Raw genomic sequence first — 20,032 nt, 5'->3', positions numbered from 1 at the left:
ACTTCTCAGCCCATCTGCCCAAATTTTCTAGATCCTGTTGCAGTAGCACACTGTCATTAACAACTCTGCCAATTTTGTATCATTTGTTGTTGGTGACTCTCTTGTCAGAGAAACATGCTATGTAAAAAGGATGGGTGGAACAGGACCAGGGTATGTCTGCCAGGGGAAAAGGTTGATGACGTAGAGCAGATATCATCTTTTAAGGGCACAAAGGGTGATAATTTTGTACACGTTGGCATAAGATATTAAGAGTAGGAGACCGGCAGAAATACTTAACAACTACAGGTCACTGTTGGAAAAAAAGCCGTGAATTAGAATTGAATTTGAAAGTGTCTGCAATTCTGCCCAGACATGCCCATGATAGGAGGGAGTATACGATGAGAGCTTTGTCGATCAATTCGGCCCTGGAAAGATTGTGCAAGCACTGAAAAGAGTAGGCTCAAAGGGTAGAATTTTTTTCAGCCTGGTCTGTACTTGTTAACCGGAGAGACTGCTTCTACAGGGATGGGATACACTTAGTTGCTAATGCTCCTAAAAAACCAACCAACACAATGGATGTCAGCAAGAATATTTGCTGATGCTATCGAGGCAGTGTTAGGTGGGTCGGAAAACTGCTAGCTTGGGGGAATACAAGGACTAATAGATTAACAGTACCCACTGACAGAGGTGAAAGTGATTTTTCCACTGCTTCTAGTGGAATTGAGCAGCAGCCTGGAAAACAAGATGCAGGATATTTCAGAGACTGATGGGAGTCATTGCGGTACAAGTAAACACATGGGTTGTGTTAGGGTAGCTAAGAATAGGAACAGGTGCTTGTATACTTGTGTGTGTACACCAATGCTAGGAGTTTGGTAAATAAATTTGATGAATTTGAGGTATTGCTCAAAACATCAAAGTCGGGATATCAGAGATGTGGTGTCACACAGATATAAGGAATGCAGAACTGGAATTTGGGGAATACAATGTGTAAAGAAAAGATAGACAGGAAGGGAGGACGGGTTATGCTATTAGTTAAGAAACACATAAAATCCAAGGAAGTGAAGCCAGTCGACATCGCTGGACAGTGCAGTGTCGAGTCAGTTTGGTGTGACATAAGCACTAGGAGATCAAAATTGAGGGTAGCTATAGGCCTAATGACTCTGATGAGTATAATAAGAAACTGTACAGGGAAATAGTGGGCCAGTAAATCAGAGTCTTATAATGGAGGATTTTAATTTCCCAGATATTGACTGGAATTTGTGGGTTGGTCACTCACTCATGATTGTTTTCTACATCAGCATGTTTGGGAGGCAACTAGAGGGAATAATAGTCTTGATCTGATTATCAGTAGTGATTCTTCATGCATTAAGAATCTGTAGATAAAGGAACCACTAGGTGGCAGTGATCACAGTGTGCTGAAGTGGGATTTACTCAAAGAGGTAACTACCATCACGGATAAAGGGAAGGGTTTTGCTTTTGTAAAGGTGACTACAGAGGTCTGGGACAGTATTTAAATTCTGTACAGTGGGACCAACTGATGATGTTACCAACAGCAAATTCAAACTGAGAAACATTCAAAGAATTTATCTTGGAAGCTACTAGGCTTTACATACCAACTAAGAAATATTGTTCCAGGTTTAGGCCTAAATGGATGTCAGATGAAAGAAACATGTGGCAGAGAAGAAAAATGCAACGGATACATATAAATTAATGGGTGACATGGAAGCCTAAGATAGATAGAAGCTGGTCTGTAACCAAGTCACAAAGGAGATTAGGCAGGCAAAGGCAGATTATGAGAAATCCTTGGCAAAGGATGCAAAGAAAAACAACAAAGAGTTCTTTACCTATAAACTCTAGAAGGAAATGAATCAGATTGGTCCACTGGATATTGATGGTTCAACTGTTAATGATCCTGCTCAGGTGGCTAACAAACTAAATGAGTATTTTGCATCTACATTCACCCATGAGGAGTTATTCAGGGAGGGGAATCCCAGAGGTGAGTTAAGCAATGGCAGTGAGCTGGATGATTTTGCAATAACTGAGAGGAAAGTGGAGGAGAAATTGTTGAAGATAAACATAAAAAAGGCACCCAGGGCGGATGGGATCTATCCAGTTATATTATAGGAGCCAGCAAAGGAAGTAAGAAAACCCTTAGCCATAATTATGAGAGCTTCTTTGGACTCAGGGGAGGTACTCATGGAGTGGAGATGTGCAAATGTGACCCCAATTCACAAAGGAGGATCAGAGGGCAACACAAGTACTTATAGACCTGTAACTTCTGTTCCAGGAAAATTAGTGGAGGCACTGGTTAAAGAAGCACTGCAGGATCATCTATACGAGACTTCAGTTATAGCTCGAACACAACATGGTTTTATTAAGGGAAAGTCTTGCCTGGCCAATTTGATTGAGTACTATGATTTGGTCACAAAGGAACTGAATGCAGGGAATAACTTTGATATCATATATTTGGATCTTAGAAAGGCTTTTGATACTGTTGCACATGGAAGACTGCTGCACAAATTGGAGCAGTGTGGCACTGGAGGCATATTGCTGCTATGAATAAAGGGATAGTTGAGTGGGAGAAGACAGAGAGTGGTAATCAATGGACACTGCTCATTGTGGACTAATTTTATTAGTGGAGTCCTTCAGGGTTCAGTATTGGGTCCATTGTTGTTGTTTTCTGTATTTATAAATGATATTGATGATGGTATATGAAGCTTAATGTCCAAGTTTGCAGACGATACGAAGGTTGGCATGGTTGTTAAGGACACTAATGACAGTACGCTGCTGCAACAGGATCTAGAAAAGTTGAACAGATGGGGTGAGAGGTGGCAATTGAAGTTTAACCTTGACAAATGTAAAGTACTACTTATGGCAAGCAGCAACCCCAGAGTGACGTATCAACTCTGTGGTACTACACTGACAGTGGTAGAGAACGAAAAGGACCTGGGGTAATTTTGCAGGCAGATAACGAAGTTTTCTGAGCAGTGCAGACGGTCTGCAAGAGTAGGTCATAGTGTCTTGTCAATGACAAGACACTGACAGGTACTTGGAACGAACGGAGGGATGAAATGGGAGCGTGTGTGTTGTGTGTGTGGTTTTTTTTTTTTTTTTTTGGCTGATGCTGCATAAGCTTGCTTTCTTGCATTATATGCCTCTACTAATGGTAAATGCTAATGGTAATCTGCAAACTTTGACACTAAGCCTGATATATCTTCGTCAGTATCATTGATAAATATAGAAATAAACAGTGGATCCAACACTGAACCCTGTGGGACTCCACTAATAACATTAGTCCACGAAGAGCAGCGTCCATTGATTACCATTCTGTCTTCTCCCACTCAACCACCATGCATGGAATGCTTTCAGATAAACAAGTTAAAGACACTTTGCATGTACAGCCATCTCATTTGAGTGACATTATGCCTTTTATCATAATACCTGCCTACTTTTCTTTTTTTCATGTATTGTTTTTATTTTCTGTTCTATCTCACTGTTGCTTAGCCATTACTTACCAAAAACAAAACTGTACTGCAGGATATTAAAATAGTATAAAATTCTTTAACAGCATATTTATTCAATTTTGTTTGTTATTTTGTTCTCCTATAGTAGCATTTTAAAAATAGGTAGCAGTGACTTTCCACTCACTCTTTGTAAACCATGAAAGCTTATATAATTAACATCAATTGATGAATACCAAATTTATCACGACCCCCAAGTAAATATAGGCACTCCCAATTCATGTATACCGATGAGCCAAAACATTATATCCACCTACCTAATATGATGGTGGTCCTCACGTGCAGCCAAAACAGCTCGTACTCAGCAAGGCATGGACGCTACAAGATTTCTAAATGTGTTTGGTGGTATCTGGTACCAACATGTAACCAGCAGATCCTTTAACTCCTGTAAGGTCTGTGGCTGAGACGCCGCAGATTGCATTTGCTGTTCCAACACAAACCACAGATGCTCAATGGGACTGATGTGTTGAGAATTTGGAGGCCAGGGCAATACCTGGAAGTCTTCGTGTTCAGTGAACCAGTTTCGAACAATCTGGGCGGTGTGGTGTGGCACATTATCCTGCTGAAAGACTGCACCGCCAGAGAGAAATACCGTTGCCATGAAAGAGTGTACCTGGTCAGCCATGATGTTTAGGTAGGTGGTAGATGTCAGCGTGCCCAGCACATGGACCCAGGGTATCCCAGCAGAACATTGCCCAAAGCACGACACCACCGCCACCGGCTTGTTATCGTCCCATGATGCATCCAGGCACCATTACTATTCCAGGTAAATGATGCACACGTATCCGGCCTTCAACGTGGTGCAACAGGAAATGTGATTCATCAGACTAGGCAACCAATTACTCAAGGTCCAGTTTTGATGCTCGCATGCCCATTGTAGGTGCTGCTGACGGTGAACCGTGGTTAGCATGGGCACTTGGAGTGGCCAACAGCTACGCAACCCTGTCTTCAGCAGGGTTCGATGTACTGTGTGTTGTGTCACATTACTCCCGTTACCAGCATTCCAATTACCGACGAGTTGCACCACAGTCGCCCTTCTGTTGCCACGTTCCATCCGGGAGAGCCTTCTTTCGCCTCGAGCATTGATGAGCCATGGTCGTCCAACACCTTGCCGACGCTTCGTGGGTTTCCCCTCCTCGGACCACTTTCCGTAGTCACTAACTACGGCTGACCGTGAGTATACCACCAGCCATGCCGTTTCGGATATGCTCTGACCCAGTCGTCTGGCCATTACAATTTGGCTTTTGTCAAACTCACTTAAATCCACTGCCTTTCCCATCTGAAGAACAAGAGTAACACTGATTAATGGAGCTCAGTATCAGGTGTTTTTTGTACCTGTCCCGACCCGCACGTAGTTCACCTGCAGTTGCTTTGATTTGCATAACGACTCGCTGGTCATAATATTTTGACTCATCGGTGTATGGTAAGTATTTTCCTTAGGATGTGAACACTATCACTTTATACAGTCCTCTTGACTTACAATGGAGTTCTGTTCCAGCGACTGTGTTGTAAGTCGATTCAGTTGTATGCTTGGTTTTATGTATATAATGCATTTAATATTTCTTTTTATTTGTTTGTTTGTTAAACTATTTTTCTTTTTATATTTTAGTTTTTTGTTTTATTAGTTGAATTTTTAAAAATCTCTAAAATCTGTTTCTTCACAGCACATATAATTTCTGAATACCCATCATCTAGGAGTGTCAGTGTTTTCATCATTTGATAAGATATTTCACGTTATATACTTAAATAAGTTGCCAGAAGTCTCCACGATAAAAATTAACACTTGGAATTCATATTTTTCTCAGTCTGTTGCTAGGTTTCACAGTGGAAGGACATTTCTTCAAATTTTTTTTGTCCCTGTAGGCATGCTTTATGTACATAAAATATGGTTACATAGAATTAAAACATCTAACTCAAAATTTATAATTTTGAACAATTTCATAGGCTATCTGCATGGATGTGCCCTTTAATACCACTGTTCAGGTAGCCATACGGTAGCCAGCATCACAGCTGTGTAAAATATTTAAAATTTTTTTCTGGAAATGGCTGTCATAAGTCTGGATTGTTTTAAGTTGAGAGACTGTATATGAGATTGTTTGGAAGAAAAGGTTTGAAATATGAAGCATACTGTATAAATGATTCATCCACAAATCTCTTTTATTTTAGTTAAAAAAATAATCAAATGCAATGAGGATTTGTAGATAACTTGTTCCTGCTGCAAAAATTGGTTACTGGCTTATTGTAGTTGCAACTATGCTTACACCTTTTTAACAATAAAAGGTGCAAACACTAAGTGATGGATGAACCACCACAATTCTTAACTGATAAATAACATGAATTACAGTACATTCATATATGCATTATATTAGGTTTTTACTTTATACATATGAAAGATTTTTCATAGAAATTTTATGCAAAATAAGTTAAATTTAATTAAAATATACATTTATTTCTTTCAGTTTTAGTGTTCTATAATTGTTTATTTAAATGTAAACCTTTGAATTCCATGAAAAACTAAACCTGCACTTTTTTTTTTTTTTTAACTTTTAATCATTTGCTAGATCTTAAAAGTAAATTATTTTAGTAATGTAATCTAACAAGGAAGTATTGTTCGCATCTGACTTGCATATGCTTTAATTTTAAGTTAAAGCAACACAAAGATAATTATCTGAGTAATGAAATCTCAAACAGCTAATATCCAATATTCAACCATTTTGTCTGAATATTTGCTGGTGCAGAAAGCAGTTTAAACCAGTACATACAAAGTTTTTTTTACATGTGTAACACTGATAATTATCTTCTTTAATTGCTACATTATCTCAACTGAGTGCATTTAAAGGAATTAATCTGGCAGCTTTCTACAGTGGCACTATGCCAACACCTTCTGTAAGACAACATTTATGATGCTTTGAATGTCAATGTCATCTCTTCTTACTGTTTGATGTAATGTCTCCTAAGTTAGTATGACAAAGAGGACAAATATCCTGTACATTTAACCACTTTCTCAAACAGATTCCATGAAAGTAATGGTTGCAGCGAGTTATTCGGGCATTTGTAAGTTCTTGAAAGCAGATGGCACAGAGATCATCCAACTTCTTTAACTGATCATCTGTAGCTTCTGGCAAACAGCTGATTTTCTTAACTGATAAACGTCGCTTGCGATAGCCATTTAAGCCTGCCCGTGCCTGTACCCATATATTAAAGTACGCATGAAAACAAATCATACAAGCTCTGATGGCACCCCCAGACTCAAACAGCAGAATCCAAGAACCATTAAGGAGAAGAAATACACCACAAATGAATTCTGTACAACTTGCACAACTATGTAGATAGTAGATATAATCATCAAGTTTTTCCCACAAGCCATTGTGAAAAGCATCAATTACAAGGAGAATATAAATCACCACAGATATCACCACTTTGACAATTAGCTCCAATGTGAAGAAAGTAAGGGCAAGGAGCCACGTGCTAACAGCTTGAGTTGACCACAGGTATACAAGTACCCAGGATGGAAAGGCAATAAGAAAGATGCAGATTAAAAGTGTGCGAAAATGTTTCTTGGTAGACTTATTTTTACAAGCACTCAATGATAGTAGTAATGGATTGACTACATTGTGAATAAAGTGAAGGACAGCAATCATTATGAGGCAAGTATTGCGACAAAGGCGAATGAAACGCCTCTCTGCAGTCATGTTTGTTAGTCCTGTCTGTAATGCTAAAACAAAGAACAAGATGGCTGATACATTCCCAAGATTTTTGTCATTCGACTGCGCAATTAGTAGAAATGACTGGATGCCATAGCCGACATACTCTGACACAGATGCTAATACAGCAGTCATCCCAAGGACTGCCACAATATTTTCACATCCTTTAACCGATACTTCTTTAAGTATGGTGTACATTTCAAGCGCTTGAGCACTTGATCTGTTAAACATCAGATTGGTTATATGATCAGCAAATCTAAGTAACCAGAAGACACGGAGCACCTGGGGTAAGTGGAGATTTAGCCAGTGATTTTCTAGAAGAGTGTAGATCCCATAATGCTCTACAACATCATGACACCAGGTCAGCCCTTTGTAAACTGTTTCGCAAATCTTGAACTCATGTGAAAAGATACTTCGTAGAAGCAAGGTAATAATTATGGCCATTGATATAAGAGGAGTACATTGTAAAATTATGGTTGGTAGGGGGAGCAATGACATAACTACTGGGGTGAGGAACATTAACCATTCTATTTTATGGGAAAGTAGACTGTGTTGGTTGTGAGTAAGAAATGAGAAGAGTCCAGCTGATGACATCTGTAAGAGAACAGAAGCAAATAACTGCAGAGACACTCCAAAATTTTTTGTTGAAATTTCTTGCCACACAGTGGTATGGTGGGAGAAGTTTTTGACAAGTGTGACATATTGTACATTCCACCTGTAGGAGAAGATGATCATTGCTGCTGATCCCAGGTGCATGTATAGTGAAATCAGCTTCCTGGTAGGCAAGAGAAATGTAAGCAGGGCTAGTAAGAATGCTTTAATGAAAGAAAAGAAAAGAGTTATTATCAATTTTTTTCAGTTTAACGTTATTTTTATTGTTAAAAGTTTCATGAATTGTTTTTTTGCTGTGTTACCAGGTCATCTTATAAGTAATGTCATTTTTTTGATATTGCCAAACTTATTTATGTTAGTTATTGGTAGTAAATAACAGAGCTATGATGCTCAATATGTTCTACATTGATATCGATATTTGTAGAAGAATAAGAGAAATTTACCTCAATATGCTATGGAAGTGTTCTACATATCATATTGAGGTAAATTTCTCTTATTCTTCTACAAATAGTTATTGGCATACAGTTATATAGATTTTTAAAAATTAACGATGCTCCATTTTCTAACAGATGGTAAAGAAATGCTACTGATGGTTCCAAAATCAGATTTGGTGATTATAACTTAGCTGACAAAATGCATTTGGATTGAGCTCCTGCTAGCCACACTTCAAGAAGGCCCAGTAGGAACCATTTAGCTTCCCAGAAACTTGACTTATCATTTATTGTCACTGCTACTACTGATGAAAATTTGCAGTGGGTTCTACACCTTACTAGATAATTGCTTAGAAATCAGCTAACTATTTGTGATTCACTGCATTCTCATATCCACAGTAATAACCCTATTTAAAAATGTTTTAATATTGTGAAAAGACAAATGTCTTATCACAATATTAAACATTTGAACAGTAAGTTAGCAGTAGAGAATCTGCCATGATGTACATGGCTAATAGGTGATCTCAGGAATTTTTTTTTATTTTAGTGGGGTACTTGGGGAGTGTGGTTTATATTGAACTGTTTTAGTCTAATAAAACTATCAGAGCCAAAGCTACTTTTGGCTACTAATGTTTCATCAGGACAATTCACATTTTTTCATACCACTTGGATCACAAGTGGAAAAAACAGGAGCTTTGTTAAGAAAAACAACTTTACCTCCTCTGTACCAGATTAATAAGTCATTCACTATCTTGATGAAAAAATCTTCAAATCTTGAGCTGTAAAAAATAATGTGCTGTTCACATCTTTGCTTCTAAACTAAAAGCATTTTAGAATCATAGCACTGTTATTTTTGTAGAAAGATGGCAAAAGATCATGAGAACAAGGGCAGGGAGAATTTTATTTACTGTAGCTGTTTTTATTTTGAAAATGAGGGAGAGGTGTAGATAATATTAGTTATGGAATGACCTGATACAACATTTAGTTCATATGATTACTAAAAAGAGTTTTCAAACATTGAGTACACATCAATTCACCAAACCAAGTGCTTAATAGGCTATGTTTAATTAAAGCCACCACCTTTAATGAGCAGGCCACAAATGTGAATAGTTTAAGTGTGATGAAAACTGGAGCATTAATCATTTGTGGGCTGGCTGTGGTCCTCAGATAGAAATGCATGCACAGGCTGTTTTACTAATAAATCATCAACTCTATTACTGTAAACTTTTCTAGCTTCAGCTGTCCAGAGTGTAAACAGAAATTCATAAAATCCTTAAGTTGACTGAAAACAGATTACTAAGTTTGGTTTAGTGAATTGAACAGGAACTGGGAAAATTTGCCTTATTCACTATACATTAATATAAAATAATTGATTAATTCACACAGTACAAAGTATAATGGTATTTATGTATAATACAGTTAACAATCTAACATAATGCTACTCACATCAAACCCAATTTCTCTCTCACTTTCCAAGTGTGAAACATTTTTCTTGGTATTGTTGACTAAAAATTAATAAGTATTGCTAATGAGTTTTTTTTTTAATTCAAATATAAACCTTTTTGAGTAATCTGACTTTAAATTACTATTATTCATAATAATTCATAATTCTTTTGCATAATAACAGTTGTTATTATGCAAAAGAATTTTTGCATAGTCAGTTCATATGTCCATCCCGCACACACACACACATTAACTGTTCTTGGACATATGGTTTTAGTAATTTCACAAAATGTCAATTTAATTTAATTTAATTTAGAAGGTGGAGCAATGACTTGTAATTTACAGGAAAAAAGCTCTAAGCTGGCTGGCATTCAAGGACAGACATAAGACTCCACAATCTCATCCTTCATACTCAGTTGAAAAGCTTATTTTGGGCAACTGCTGCATTTCTGTGCTTGAAATCTGAAAAGAAGTGCATATAAAGGGATCATGTACATAAAACTTTTACTGGCGCCTCCGTAGCCAGGTGGGAAGGAGCAGCAGTGCATAGCACACGCTTCTTGATTAGACCGGGGTTAGAGCCTGTCACCACCGAATACAGAGGATGCGAAAAGGTCAGGGAATGACCACCGCATATCCCAGAGCAATATGGCCTTAGTTGCTAATGCTCCTAAAAACCAAATAACAACAAAAATAACAAAACTTTTACTGGTTGCATCACACTACTGACAATTGGAAAATTTGTTAGCAGGTTGTTCTGATACACATTTGTGGCTCTGTTATTAGGCTTCATGTTGGAGGCACAGAAAAACTGTCCATTATTCAGCTGTTGCATAACTTTTAGGATAGCTGCCATGTCTATTTTACATTTCTATTCTTTTGCAATTTTTATTGATTATGGATGTCATCAGCACTTTTTGCCAATATTTTATTATAATAATTTTCACATTTTTAGTGAGAATTAATGTACTCAAGGTATAGTTGAACCTCTTAATTCCAACTTTATTATTACTAGCCATATAGCGCAAGGCTTATGCTGCACCAGCTAAAAAAAGGTCCGAGTTACCCTGAGAGAGAGAGAGACTATCTTTAGGAAAATGGGAAAATTGCCAGATTTAATCCTCTGACTGGCCATTAAACCCAAGCAGTGTGTCAAAGTTGATTGTTCAGAGTGTAGATTTCACCTCAAGACCACAAATTAGCCAATCCCACAATTAAAAAAGATTGACAAATATTTTAGTGCAACATTAAGAGAAGGGTGTCAGCAGCTGACATATGTGGACCAAACTAGTTCTTCACTTTTATGTATTATGAAATAATCACAGCTTGCAGTTGACCTACAAATGGCCATGACAAAAAGCTTTGGTATCTTTGGCATACAGCTTGTCTTGTGCATGCAGTTTAGTGTCAGTAGTGTACATTCATTCATGAGTAACTTCACTTCTATAAAGGGTGCAAGATGGATTTCAAAAATTAGAACAGGTGGCAATCTTACTTAAAAAGTCAAAGCTTAAGGTGACATTAGAAGCAAAAGAACAGAGAACTACACATACAGTTTCTCAAAGTTTTCATGCAAACTGTAATAACTTATTTGTGTAGTATGTTAATTCAAACATGCCTAAACCTGCCTTTGACAAGTCTAGGCACTTTGCCTAGACCTGCCAATGCTACTTCTTGGGGTTGAATTAAAGCTGATAGTTCAAGTTGAGAATTTTGAGAATAACAAAAAGAACAAAAAGAATTTTGTTCTTTTTGTATCAGTCTTCAAAAGTGGTACGAAATAAGTCCCTTTGTATAATAATGCTTAAATATGAATTAAAAATAATAATAGCTTATCAGAACAGGATATACAAAATGTATTAAATAAATTGTAGAATAGGTTATTTTGCTAACTTAAATAGATTATAAAATAACATGAAGAAAAATTATGTCAATGTCTTATGCAGTTTCTAAAATTTAATTTATGTTGGTAGATGGAAGAAGAATGAATATCCAGGAAATAGAACATCATTCTGTAATCAAATTTTTGACCAAAGAGGGCAGAAATGCGAAAGAATGACTAGGGTGTTTGGGGACATATCACTTGGTCAATGCTACCTTTGCGAGATGGTTGGCACAGTTCAAAGAGGACAGGAATCAGTTGAGGATGATCCAAGAAGCAATCTCAAGCAATCAGTCCTGAAACAATTGCCATTGTTTTAGAAAAAAATTTGTAAGCAGAAAATTTAAGTGTCTGAAGTTGAAAAAGTACTTGACATTTCCACTGGAAGCATTTTAATAATAATGCAGGGGCAGTTTGGAATGTCCAAAGTTTGTTAAAGATGGATTCCCAAACCTCTTCTGTCCATGACAAACAGCAGAGGGTGGAGTCGTCAAAAAAATTAAAAAATTCTTGTTAATTCATATAGATTTTTATCCAGTTTGGTAACTAGCAATGAAACCTGGCTACATTTTTATGATCCTGAATCCAAATTATAAAGCATGCAGTGGAAGCACAAGGAATGAAAAAAAAAAATTGACCCCAAACCATCAGCTGAAAAGAGTTGGTCTCAGTTTTCTGGAGTATAAAAGGATTGTTTTTAACCAATTATGGGAATATTATGCCAGGCACATGCAAAAGTTAAAAGTTGGAATTAGAGGAAAAAGACGGAAGTTGGGTTCAGTGGGTTTAGATTCTCCAGGACAATGCACCTCTGCACAAAGCTTGTTTGTTAGTTATTTGGTTTTTAGGAGCATTAGCAACTAAGGCCATATTGCTCTGGTCATTCCCTTGACCTTTCTGCATCTTCCGTATTTGGTGGTGATGGGCTCGAACTCTGGTCTAATCAAGAAGCGTGTGCTATGCACTGCTGCTCCTTCCCACCTGGCTACGGAGGCGCCTCTCTGTAGGAAGCCTAGATTGCACAAGCTAAAATTCATGAATGTGGATTGAACATTAAACCATGCCTATTTGGAGTCACATCTACAGCCCAGGTGTGATCCCAGACTATTAATTGTTCAGAAACGTCACATTCCTCTTTGTGGAACTCATTTTTAAGATGAATAGCTCAAAGCAGCTGTGGGTTTTTTTGGAAGAATAAATACAATAAGTGTATTGTATTTAATCCTTCCAAACAGAATTTTGTACATGTCTTTTATACTCTGTTTTCAGAACCTTTTGGCCACCCCTCTTATGTTTCTTATTCAGATTATCTTGCTATTACAAATATATTCTGATGCTCCAAAATTTGCTCAGTGCAAGGTTAATTTATAAATTTTGCAATGCAAAACTGCTTGTCAGAACCCTACATTGATAAAAAAGTAAAATTTTAACTTTTTAACCTTTTAATTACAGCATTTCTCCTCTTATTAATACTGAATATTCAAAATGAAATTTAAAATCTATGCAAATGATCCCATTCAATTATTATTTTCACTGTTTCTGACAGCAATTTCCACAAGACCTGCTGTTTCTTCAGTTTTAAAGGGAATTTAGCAAAAATAGAGGCACATGATGCATGCAAGAAAGCAAGCTTATACAGCATCATCCAAAAAAAAAAAAAAACCTTTCCATTTCACTGATCCATTCATTCCAAATGTTTGTCTAGTTCTGCCTTGAATTTATTTAAGCTATCAACTTCCACAACAACAAATGGAAGTTTGTTCCAGCAATCAACAGCCCGTCACCACCAAATATGGATGCGGAAAGTTCAGAGAATGACCACCGCATATCTCAGAGCAATATGGCCTTAGTTCCTAATGCTCCTAAAAACCAAATAAAACACCAGCAATCAACTACCTGCTGGCTAAAGGCAAACTTCTGCACATCTATTCTACAACTATCTTTCCTTAGTTTGAAAGCAAGAGGAAAAATCCTATCAGCACTGAGCCTGCTCAATCCATTCAAGGCCTTGTCCACCTCAATCAGATTGCCTTGCTGGTGCCTAGTCTCCAGAAGCTGCAATTTACAGAACTTAAGCCTTTCTTCATAAGAGCACCCCTTTGTTTCTTTCATCAGTCTTGTTTGCCCTTCTCTGTACTCTTTCTAGCAACTCTGCATCCTTCCTAGGAGGAGGCTTCCAGACCTGTAAGCAGTACTCAAAGTGTGGCCTGATCATTGCCTTATACAAGGGGATAATCACTTCCTTATCCCTGCTCACAAAATACCTACTCTGGCAGCCTGTCTGCACTGCTCAGAAAACTTCATATCTAACTGCACAATTACCCCAGGTCTCTTTTATTCTCCATTATCCTGAGTGGAACACCACACAGGTGGTACATTTCTCTGGGGTTACTGCTACCGTTCTGGTACTTTGCATTTGTCAATGTTGAACTTCAGTTGCCACTTCTCAGCCATCTACCCAACTTTTTCAGATCCTGTTGCAGCAGTATACTGTCATTAACAATGCTGCCAACCTTTGTATCATCTGCAAACTTTGACATTAAGCTTGATATACCTTCATTGATAAATATACAAAACAACAATGGGCTCAATACCGAACCCTGAGGGACACTGCTAATAACATTGGTCCACATAGAGCAGTACCCATTGATTACCATTCTCTGTCTTCTCCCACTCAACCATCCTTTTATTCATCGTAGCAACTTGCACTTAATGCCATACTGCTTCAATTTGTATAGTAGTCTTCCATGTGCAACAGTATCAAAAGCTTTCCCGAAATCCAAGTATATGATATCAAAATTATTTTTTGCATCCAGTTCCTTTGTGTCCACATCATAGTATCCAATCAGATTGGTCGGACAAGACTTCCTCGTGATGAATTATTACTGCTGTCTTGTGTAGATGATCCTGCAATGCTTCTTTAACCAGTGACTCCATTATTTTCCCTGGAATAGAAGTCAAACTAACAATTACTCATGTCACCCTTTGATTCCCCTTTGTGAATTGGAGATACATTTGTGCATCTACAGTCTGCGGGAACTTCCTCTAAGTCCAAGGATGCTCTCATAATTATGACTATGGGTTTACTTCCTTTGCCACCTCCTTTAATATAACTGGATAGATCCCGTCTGCCCCCAGGTGCCTTTCTTATGTTTAACTTCAACAATTTCTCCTCCACTTTGTCCTCAGTTATTACAAAATCATCTTAACTCCCTGATAGTTTGACAGTGTTTACTACTCGCGTCGCCAAAATATTTACAAGGTCTCAAACTGTTAAAGAATTTACATTCTTTTATAGAATGTTTATATCTCTCCTAATCAAGTTAGTTGGTGGGGCGGGGGGGGGGGGGTGAACTCTACTAAAAAAAAGGTAAATTTGCCTGACGCCAAACAACAGTACGTCGTGTGCCAAATTATGAGCTAACTTGGACATTCATCAGTGCAGAGATTAACTTTTCTTTACATTGTTGAACACTCACTCCTAAGCAGAGAAGAAAGGTGACGATGCCCCCTCCCAGAAGCATTGGCTTTGGGGGTAGAGAGTTCATTGCCAGAAATGGAGTGCATAAACATTGCAGTGAGCAACTTTTGGAGGGACAGAAAACGTTTACAATGGCAAAACGAAAGATAAGAGATGGTTCGAATGAAAAACCTAGTAAAATTCTACATGTCTGAGTAGACAAGCAGTAATTTCGAACTTTTGGACTTTATGTAAAGTGAAAAGAAATGCATATAACGACCTTCGTAAAATTCGTAAAATTACAGATCCTTTGCGTAAGGACTAGGAAGATGTTCGCAACATGCCACAACAGATGGAAATAAAACACCGAAGCGAGAACTTTCTAATGATTAGCTATGTGAGTTGCAGACTAGCGACTTTTTTTCTGTGCAAAACCAACTTAAATGCTTGTACAAAGCATAAATTGTACGTAGAGTCGGGACGTGCGATTACTGCACACATTTTTACCTAGTTATTTACAGTACGCAGCCACTTTTACTTTCACCATATCCAGGGTCGTTCTTTAAAGAGGAGGGGATGAAATGTACTGGGGCCAAGTGCTGAAAAAGGCCCCAAATCCGAACATATACCCTCAATTCAAGTAATGAATGTTCATGCTTAGGAGATTTTACAAGAAATACTGTATTTGACATCATATAAGACACTTTTTTTCACCCTGTGTCCTATATGCGGAAGTGAGCTCTCCCACATCAGGGCAAGCGGCCAGGTTGTATTTCGCCGTTCGGTCAACGGTTCCCAACCGGTGGTTTGCGAACCCCTGGGAGTTCACGAAAGTGTTCCAGGGATTTGCAATAAAAATTCTGTAATGGCGTCTGCTTAGATTTACACAGGTATATTATTGTAATTTTGATGAAAATATATGAGAGTGCTACCTCCTTTATTAGACTAGACAAAGATAGTAGCAAATTTAAAATCGAGAAAGGAGTTCGACAAGGAGACACAATATCTCCGAAGCTGTTTACTGCTGCCCTTGAGGAAGCTTTCAGAAGATTAGACTGGTCGCAGAAAGGAGTCAATGTGAATGGAGAGTACCTAAACCATTTACGATTTGCAGATGACATTGTGGTTATAAGCCACGATCCCAAAGAATTAGAGGAAAATCTTAATCAGTTATGCACAGTTAGTAAGGATTTTGGACTAAAGATGAATATGGCTAAAACAAAAGTAATGATGAATAAGTATGCCACGGAAAGGGAAATAATGATTGAAGGAGCAGTAATTGAAAAGGTGGAGTCATGTACTTATCTGGGACAAGTTATTAGCTGTAATAATGATAAATGGCTGGAAGTCAAGAGAAGAATAAATTTTGGATGGACAGCATTCAGGAAATATAGTCACATACTGAAGAGCAATATCCCAGTTTGTCTGAAACGTAAAATAATGAATCAATGTATACTCTCCACCATGACATGGAAGTGAAACTTGGGCACTCACCAAAAGAATGGAAGAGAAGCTGAGAACTACACAGCGAAGAATGGAACGAATCATATTGGGAATCAGACTGTTAGATAAGAAGAGAAACACATGGATTAGGCAGCAAACTCAAGTAAAGGACATTCTTATCAAAACTAAAGAACTAAAATGGTCTTGGGCAGGACACATAGCTCGAAGACATGATGACAGATGGACTAAGAAAATAACAGAATGGTACCCAAGAGGAGCTAGAAGAAAACCTGGAAGACAAAGGCGAAGATGGATAGATGAAATTCATGAGTTTTTGGGTAGTAAATGGATGGCCAGTGCTCAAAACAGAAGGAACTGGAAAGTTGCTGGAGAGGCCTTCATCCTGCAGTGGATTGAAAATGGCTTATGATGATGATTATTGTAAACTACAAATATAACTAATAATAAACAATAAAGTAAAATAAAATTTTAAAAAAAGTAAAAGTTGCCAAAGAAAGAAATCACATCTCCCATTATTCCTTATAATTAGTTTACTATCTTACAGTATATCATGTTAAATAAATAGGTTTTCCATACTAAATTTTTTTTTCATTCTCGAGGATCATTGTTATGCAAGATACTTTTTTTTTAAGCAAGATACTTATACTTAACATTAAACTTGAACATCTGTAGATTCTAATTTTCAGGAAATACTTATGAAGGAAGTTGGTTCTGTCAGTTTGAACTTGGACAACAAAATGACGTTGACTGGTTGCAGCATGTGTTCGGTCTGCTTTGAAAGAGAGCAATGCCATGAAAGTATCTATAGAAAAGGCATGCAACAGAAACAGCAAATCTATGAGCAGACAGAGACTGTTAGAGATGAGATATTAATTAGCCTAACTGCCCTCTTTTGAATGGGATCTAGAAGCCTGAGAGAGGTTTTGGGGGGCACCACCCCAGATGGGGGAACAATATTCCATGGTAGGGCAGATTTGTGATTTTTACAGAGTCGATAACTATTTGGAAGAAAAGTAATGCCGGCAGCAAAAGAGAAACCCCAGTTTATTAGATTCAGAGGACGCAATGTTTGTAATTTGCTTTATGCCAAGAGAGATTAGAAGTCAGGGTAATCCCCCAAGATCTTGCCTAGAAATTGGAGTGTCATCGAACATAAGCATAGGAGCAGATGAATCCTTTTTGTGAGATATAACACAGGACTGAGTTTTAGAAGGATTGAAATTAAGTTATCTTTGCCCCACTAGAGAATTACCTCGAGATCAGCATTTAGGGATTTGGCAGCGAATACTCGAGAAGTTGAAGCTGATTGAGCAGGGTAAGGTTTCTCAAAGTGGAATGCAATGTGCTATCATCAGCAAAACTATGGATAGGATTTCTGGTCAATGGAAGAAGGTCATTAATATACAAGAGGAAAAAGAGTGGGGAGAATAACTGAACCTTGGGGAACACCAGCATTAGTGGACAAGTTAAAAGACAGAGCCATCTACTATCACCTGCACTGAGCGGTTAGAGATAAAACTGGATACCCCGTTACAAAGAACAGCTGGCAAATCATAGGATGGAAGCTTATTTAGAAGACCTTTATGCTAAACACGACCAAAAGCCTTTGAAATGTGAAGACCTTTGAAATGTGAAGAGAAATGGTTTGAGTTTCACCAAAGGTTTCCATTGAATTTGTCTATAAATGGGTAACATAGGCCAGAATATCACCAGTGGAACGATACTGATGGAATCCATACTGGCGACTGTTGATCAGATGAAAGATTTCCAGATAATTTAAGAGGTGGTGGTTAATTGATTTCTCTATTACTCTGGAAAGAGTAGAAGTAATCGCAGTGGTACAATAATTGGATGGGAGGGAGTTGTCACCCTTTTTAGGAACTGGCTGGATATGAGCAAATTTCCAAGCAGAAGAAGAATGTACCTTTGGAACAAGAAAGTGAAAAAAGATGACACAAAACCAGAGCAAGCTCAGGAGCGCAGGTTTAGAGAGCAAGTGGAGAAATACCATCAGATTCATCAAAGTCCTTCTGATATCCTTTAGATGGAAGCCCACAGGAGGCATTGAATGGAGTGTACTGGGAATGGTTTGAGGTGATTTACCAAGGTAAACAATCAATACATGAGTTGGAAGAAAAATAGGATGCTAGCAGGTCAGCTTTACCTTTGGCTGATGTGGCAACAGAACCATCTGGTTTTGTCAGAGGTAGGAAAAAATTGTGGCCAATAGCTTTGGCAAGAGACCAGAATGCTGCTATCATTTGGACTAAAAGCAAGTAATCTAGTTTGGACTGATTAGTAACTGATTTACAATGTATAAATAATACTTAATAAATTTTATTATTATGCAATGTCGCTTATAAAAACGTAGTACTGGAAATATTTTATAATAAAAATTCAGAAATATTATACGATTTCTGAGAATACAGCCTTAGTAGTTCTCGCATTAAAAATATTATGTTGAAAGGGGTTCGCGATAAAAAAATATTACACTGAAAAGGGTTCGCGAGTTAAAAAAAGTTGGGAACCGCTGCTTTAAAAGGTGGCACGATCGGTGGGCCAGTTACTCTGTGCGGGTTTTCGTGTTGTTTTGAGTATGTCTCCATGTACGGTAGTGTACTTTAATTGTGTGTGAAGTGACTATAATCACGACAATGAATTGTAATCATTGTGGGTGACTGAAATAAAATAAAGAACAGTGTTAACTGTATACCATTTTTTTTTTTTTTTAATCAGAACCCTGTTTCATAACAATATTGTTTAACCTTGGCGTTTGACAATATTTTAAAGTGTTTTACCCTCAGAAAATGGCTGCAGAAGATAAGAGGTTTAGTTACACTATCGGATATAAACTAAATGAATAGATCGCTCTAAAAAATATGGTAACAGAGCCGCGGAAAGTTTTTTTTTTTTGGGCCAAAAATGATGTGTCTTGCAGAAGCAAGAAAAAGAACTTCAGGCTGCAAAAAAAAAAAAAAGAAGTAAACATAATCTTCGTCGCCCCGCTCCTGAAGATTTTAAAAAAGTAGGCAGTAGGTAAAAGGAATTTAGGAAGAAATGTTTCTACCAAAATGATTATGCATAAGGCCGGATATTAGCAGAAGGACGAGGAATTCCGAATTTTTCTGGAACCGAAGGTTGATTCATGCAAAGGCATGGTTTATCAACATGTACAAAAACATCAATTGCACAAAAATTACCAGCAGATTATGAATAAAAAATACTGGAATTCCATAAATTTGTAATAACGGCACGAAAACAAATTTCTTTTGAACTTGGCCAAATAGGAAGTATGGACGGATCTCAATAACTTTTGATGCACCATCCAACAAAACTGTGGATATCAAAGGGTCTAAAACGGTGTCAATAAAATCTAGTGGGCATGAGAAAACACAGTACTTTTGGCCAGCTGTGCTGATGGCATAAAACTAACGCCATTTTTAATATTTAAAAGAAATACTTCACCTAAGGAAAAAATTTCAGAAGGTGTATTTGTTCATGTTCATTCGAAAGGATGGATGAATCTGGCTTCAAAA

The 20,032-nt window shown here is 37.6% G+C and overlaps 1 protein-coding gene across 2 annotated transcripts in view; it reads right to left on the bottom strand.

The window, feature by feature from the left end:
• Positions 1-6,123: 6,123 nt before the first annotated feature.
• LOC150078257 (protein TRC8 homolog) overlaps positions 6,124-20,032 on the bottom strand; it is a 169,123-nt gene continuing 155,214 nt past the window's right edge. For both annotated transcript variants that reach the window (XM_090385084.1, XM_090385083.1), the window contains one exon: positions 6,124-8,019. In XM_090385084.1, the coding sequence (XP_090241210.1) occupies positions 6,422-7,960 (1,539 nt within the window). In that variant the 5' untranslated portion in view covers positions 7,961-8,019 and the 3' untranslated portion in view covers positions 6,124-6,421. The remainder of the gene's footprint in view (positions 8,020-20,032) is intronic.

The sequence above is a fragment of the Mastigoproctus giganteus genome, chromosome 11 (assembly GCF_048544385.1).
Source record: "Mastigoproctus giganteus isolate SK-2022 chromosome 11, ASM4854438v1, whole genome shotgun sequence".
Taxonomy (NCBI): Eukaryota; Metazoa; Arthropoda; class Arachnida; order Uropygi; family Thelyphonidae; genus Mastigoproctus; species Mastigoproctus giganteus.
This window is presented reverse-complemented; position numbering and strand designations above follow the sequence as displayed.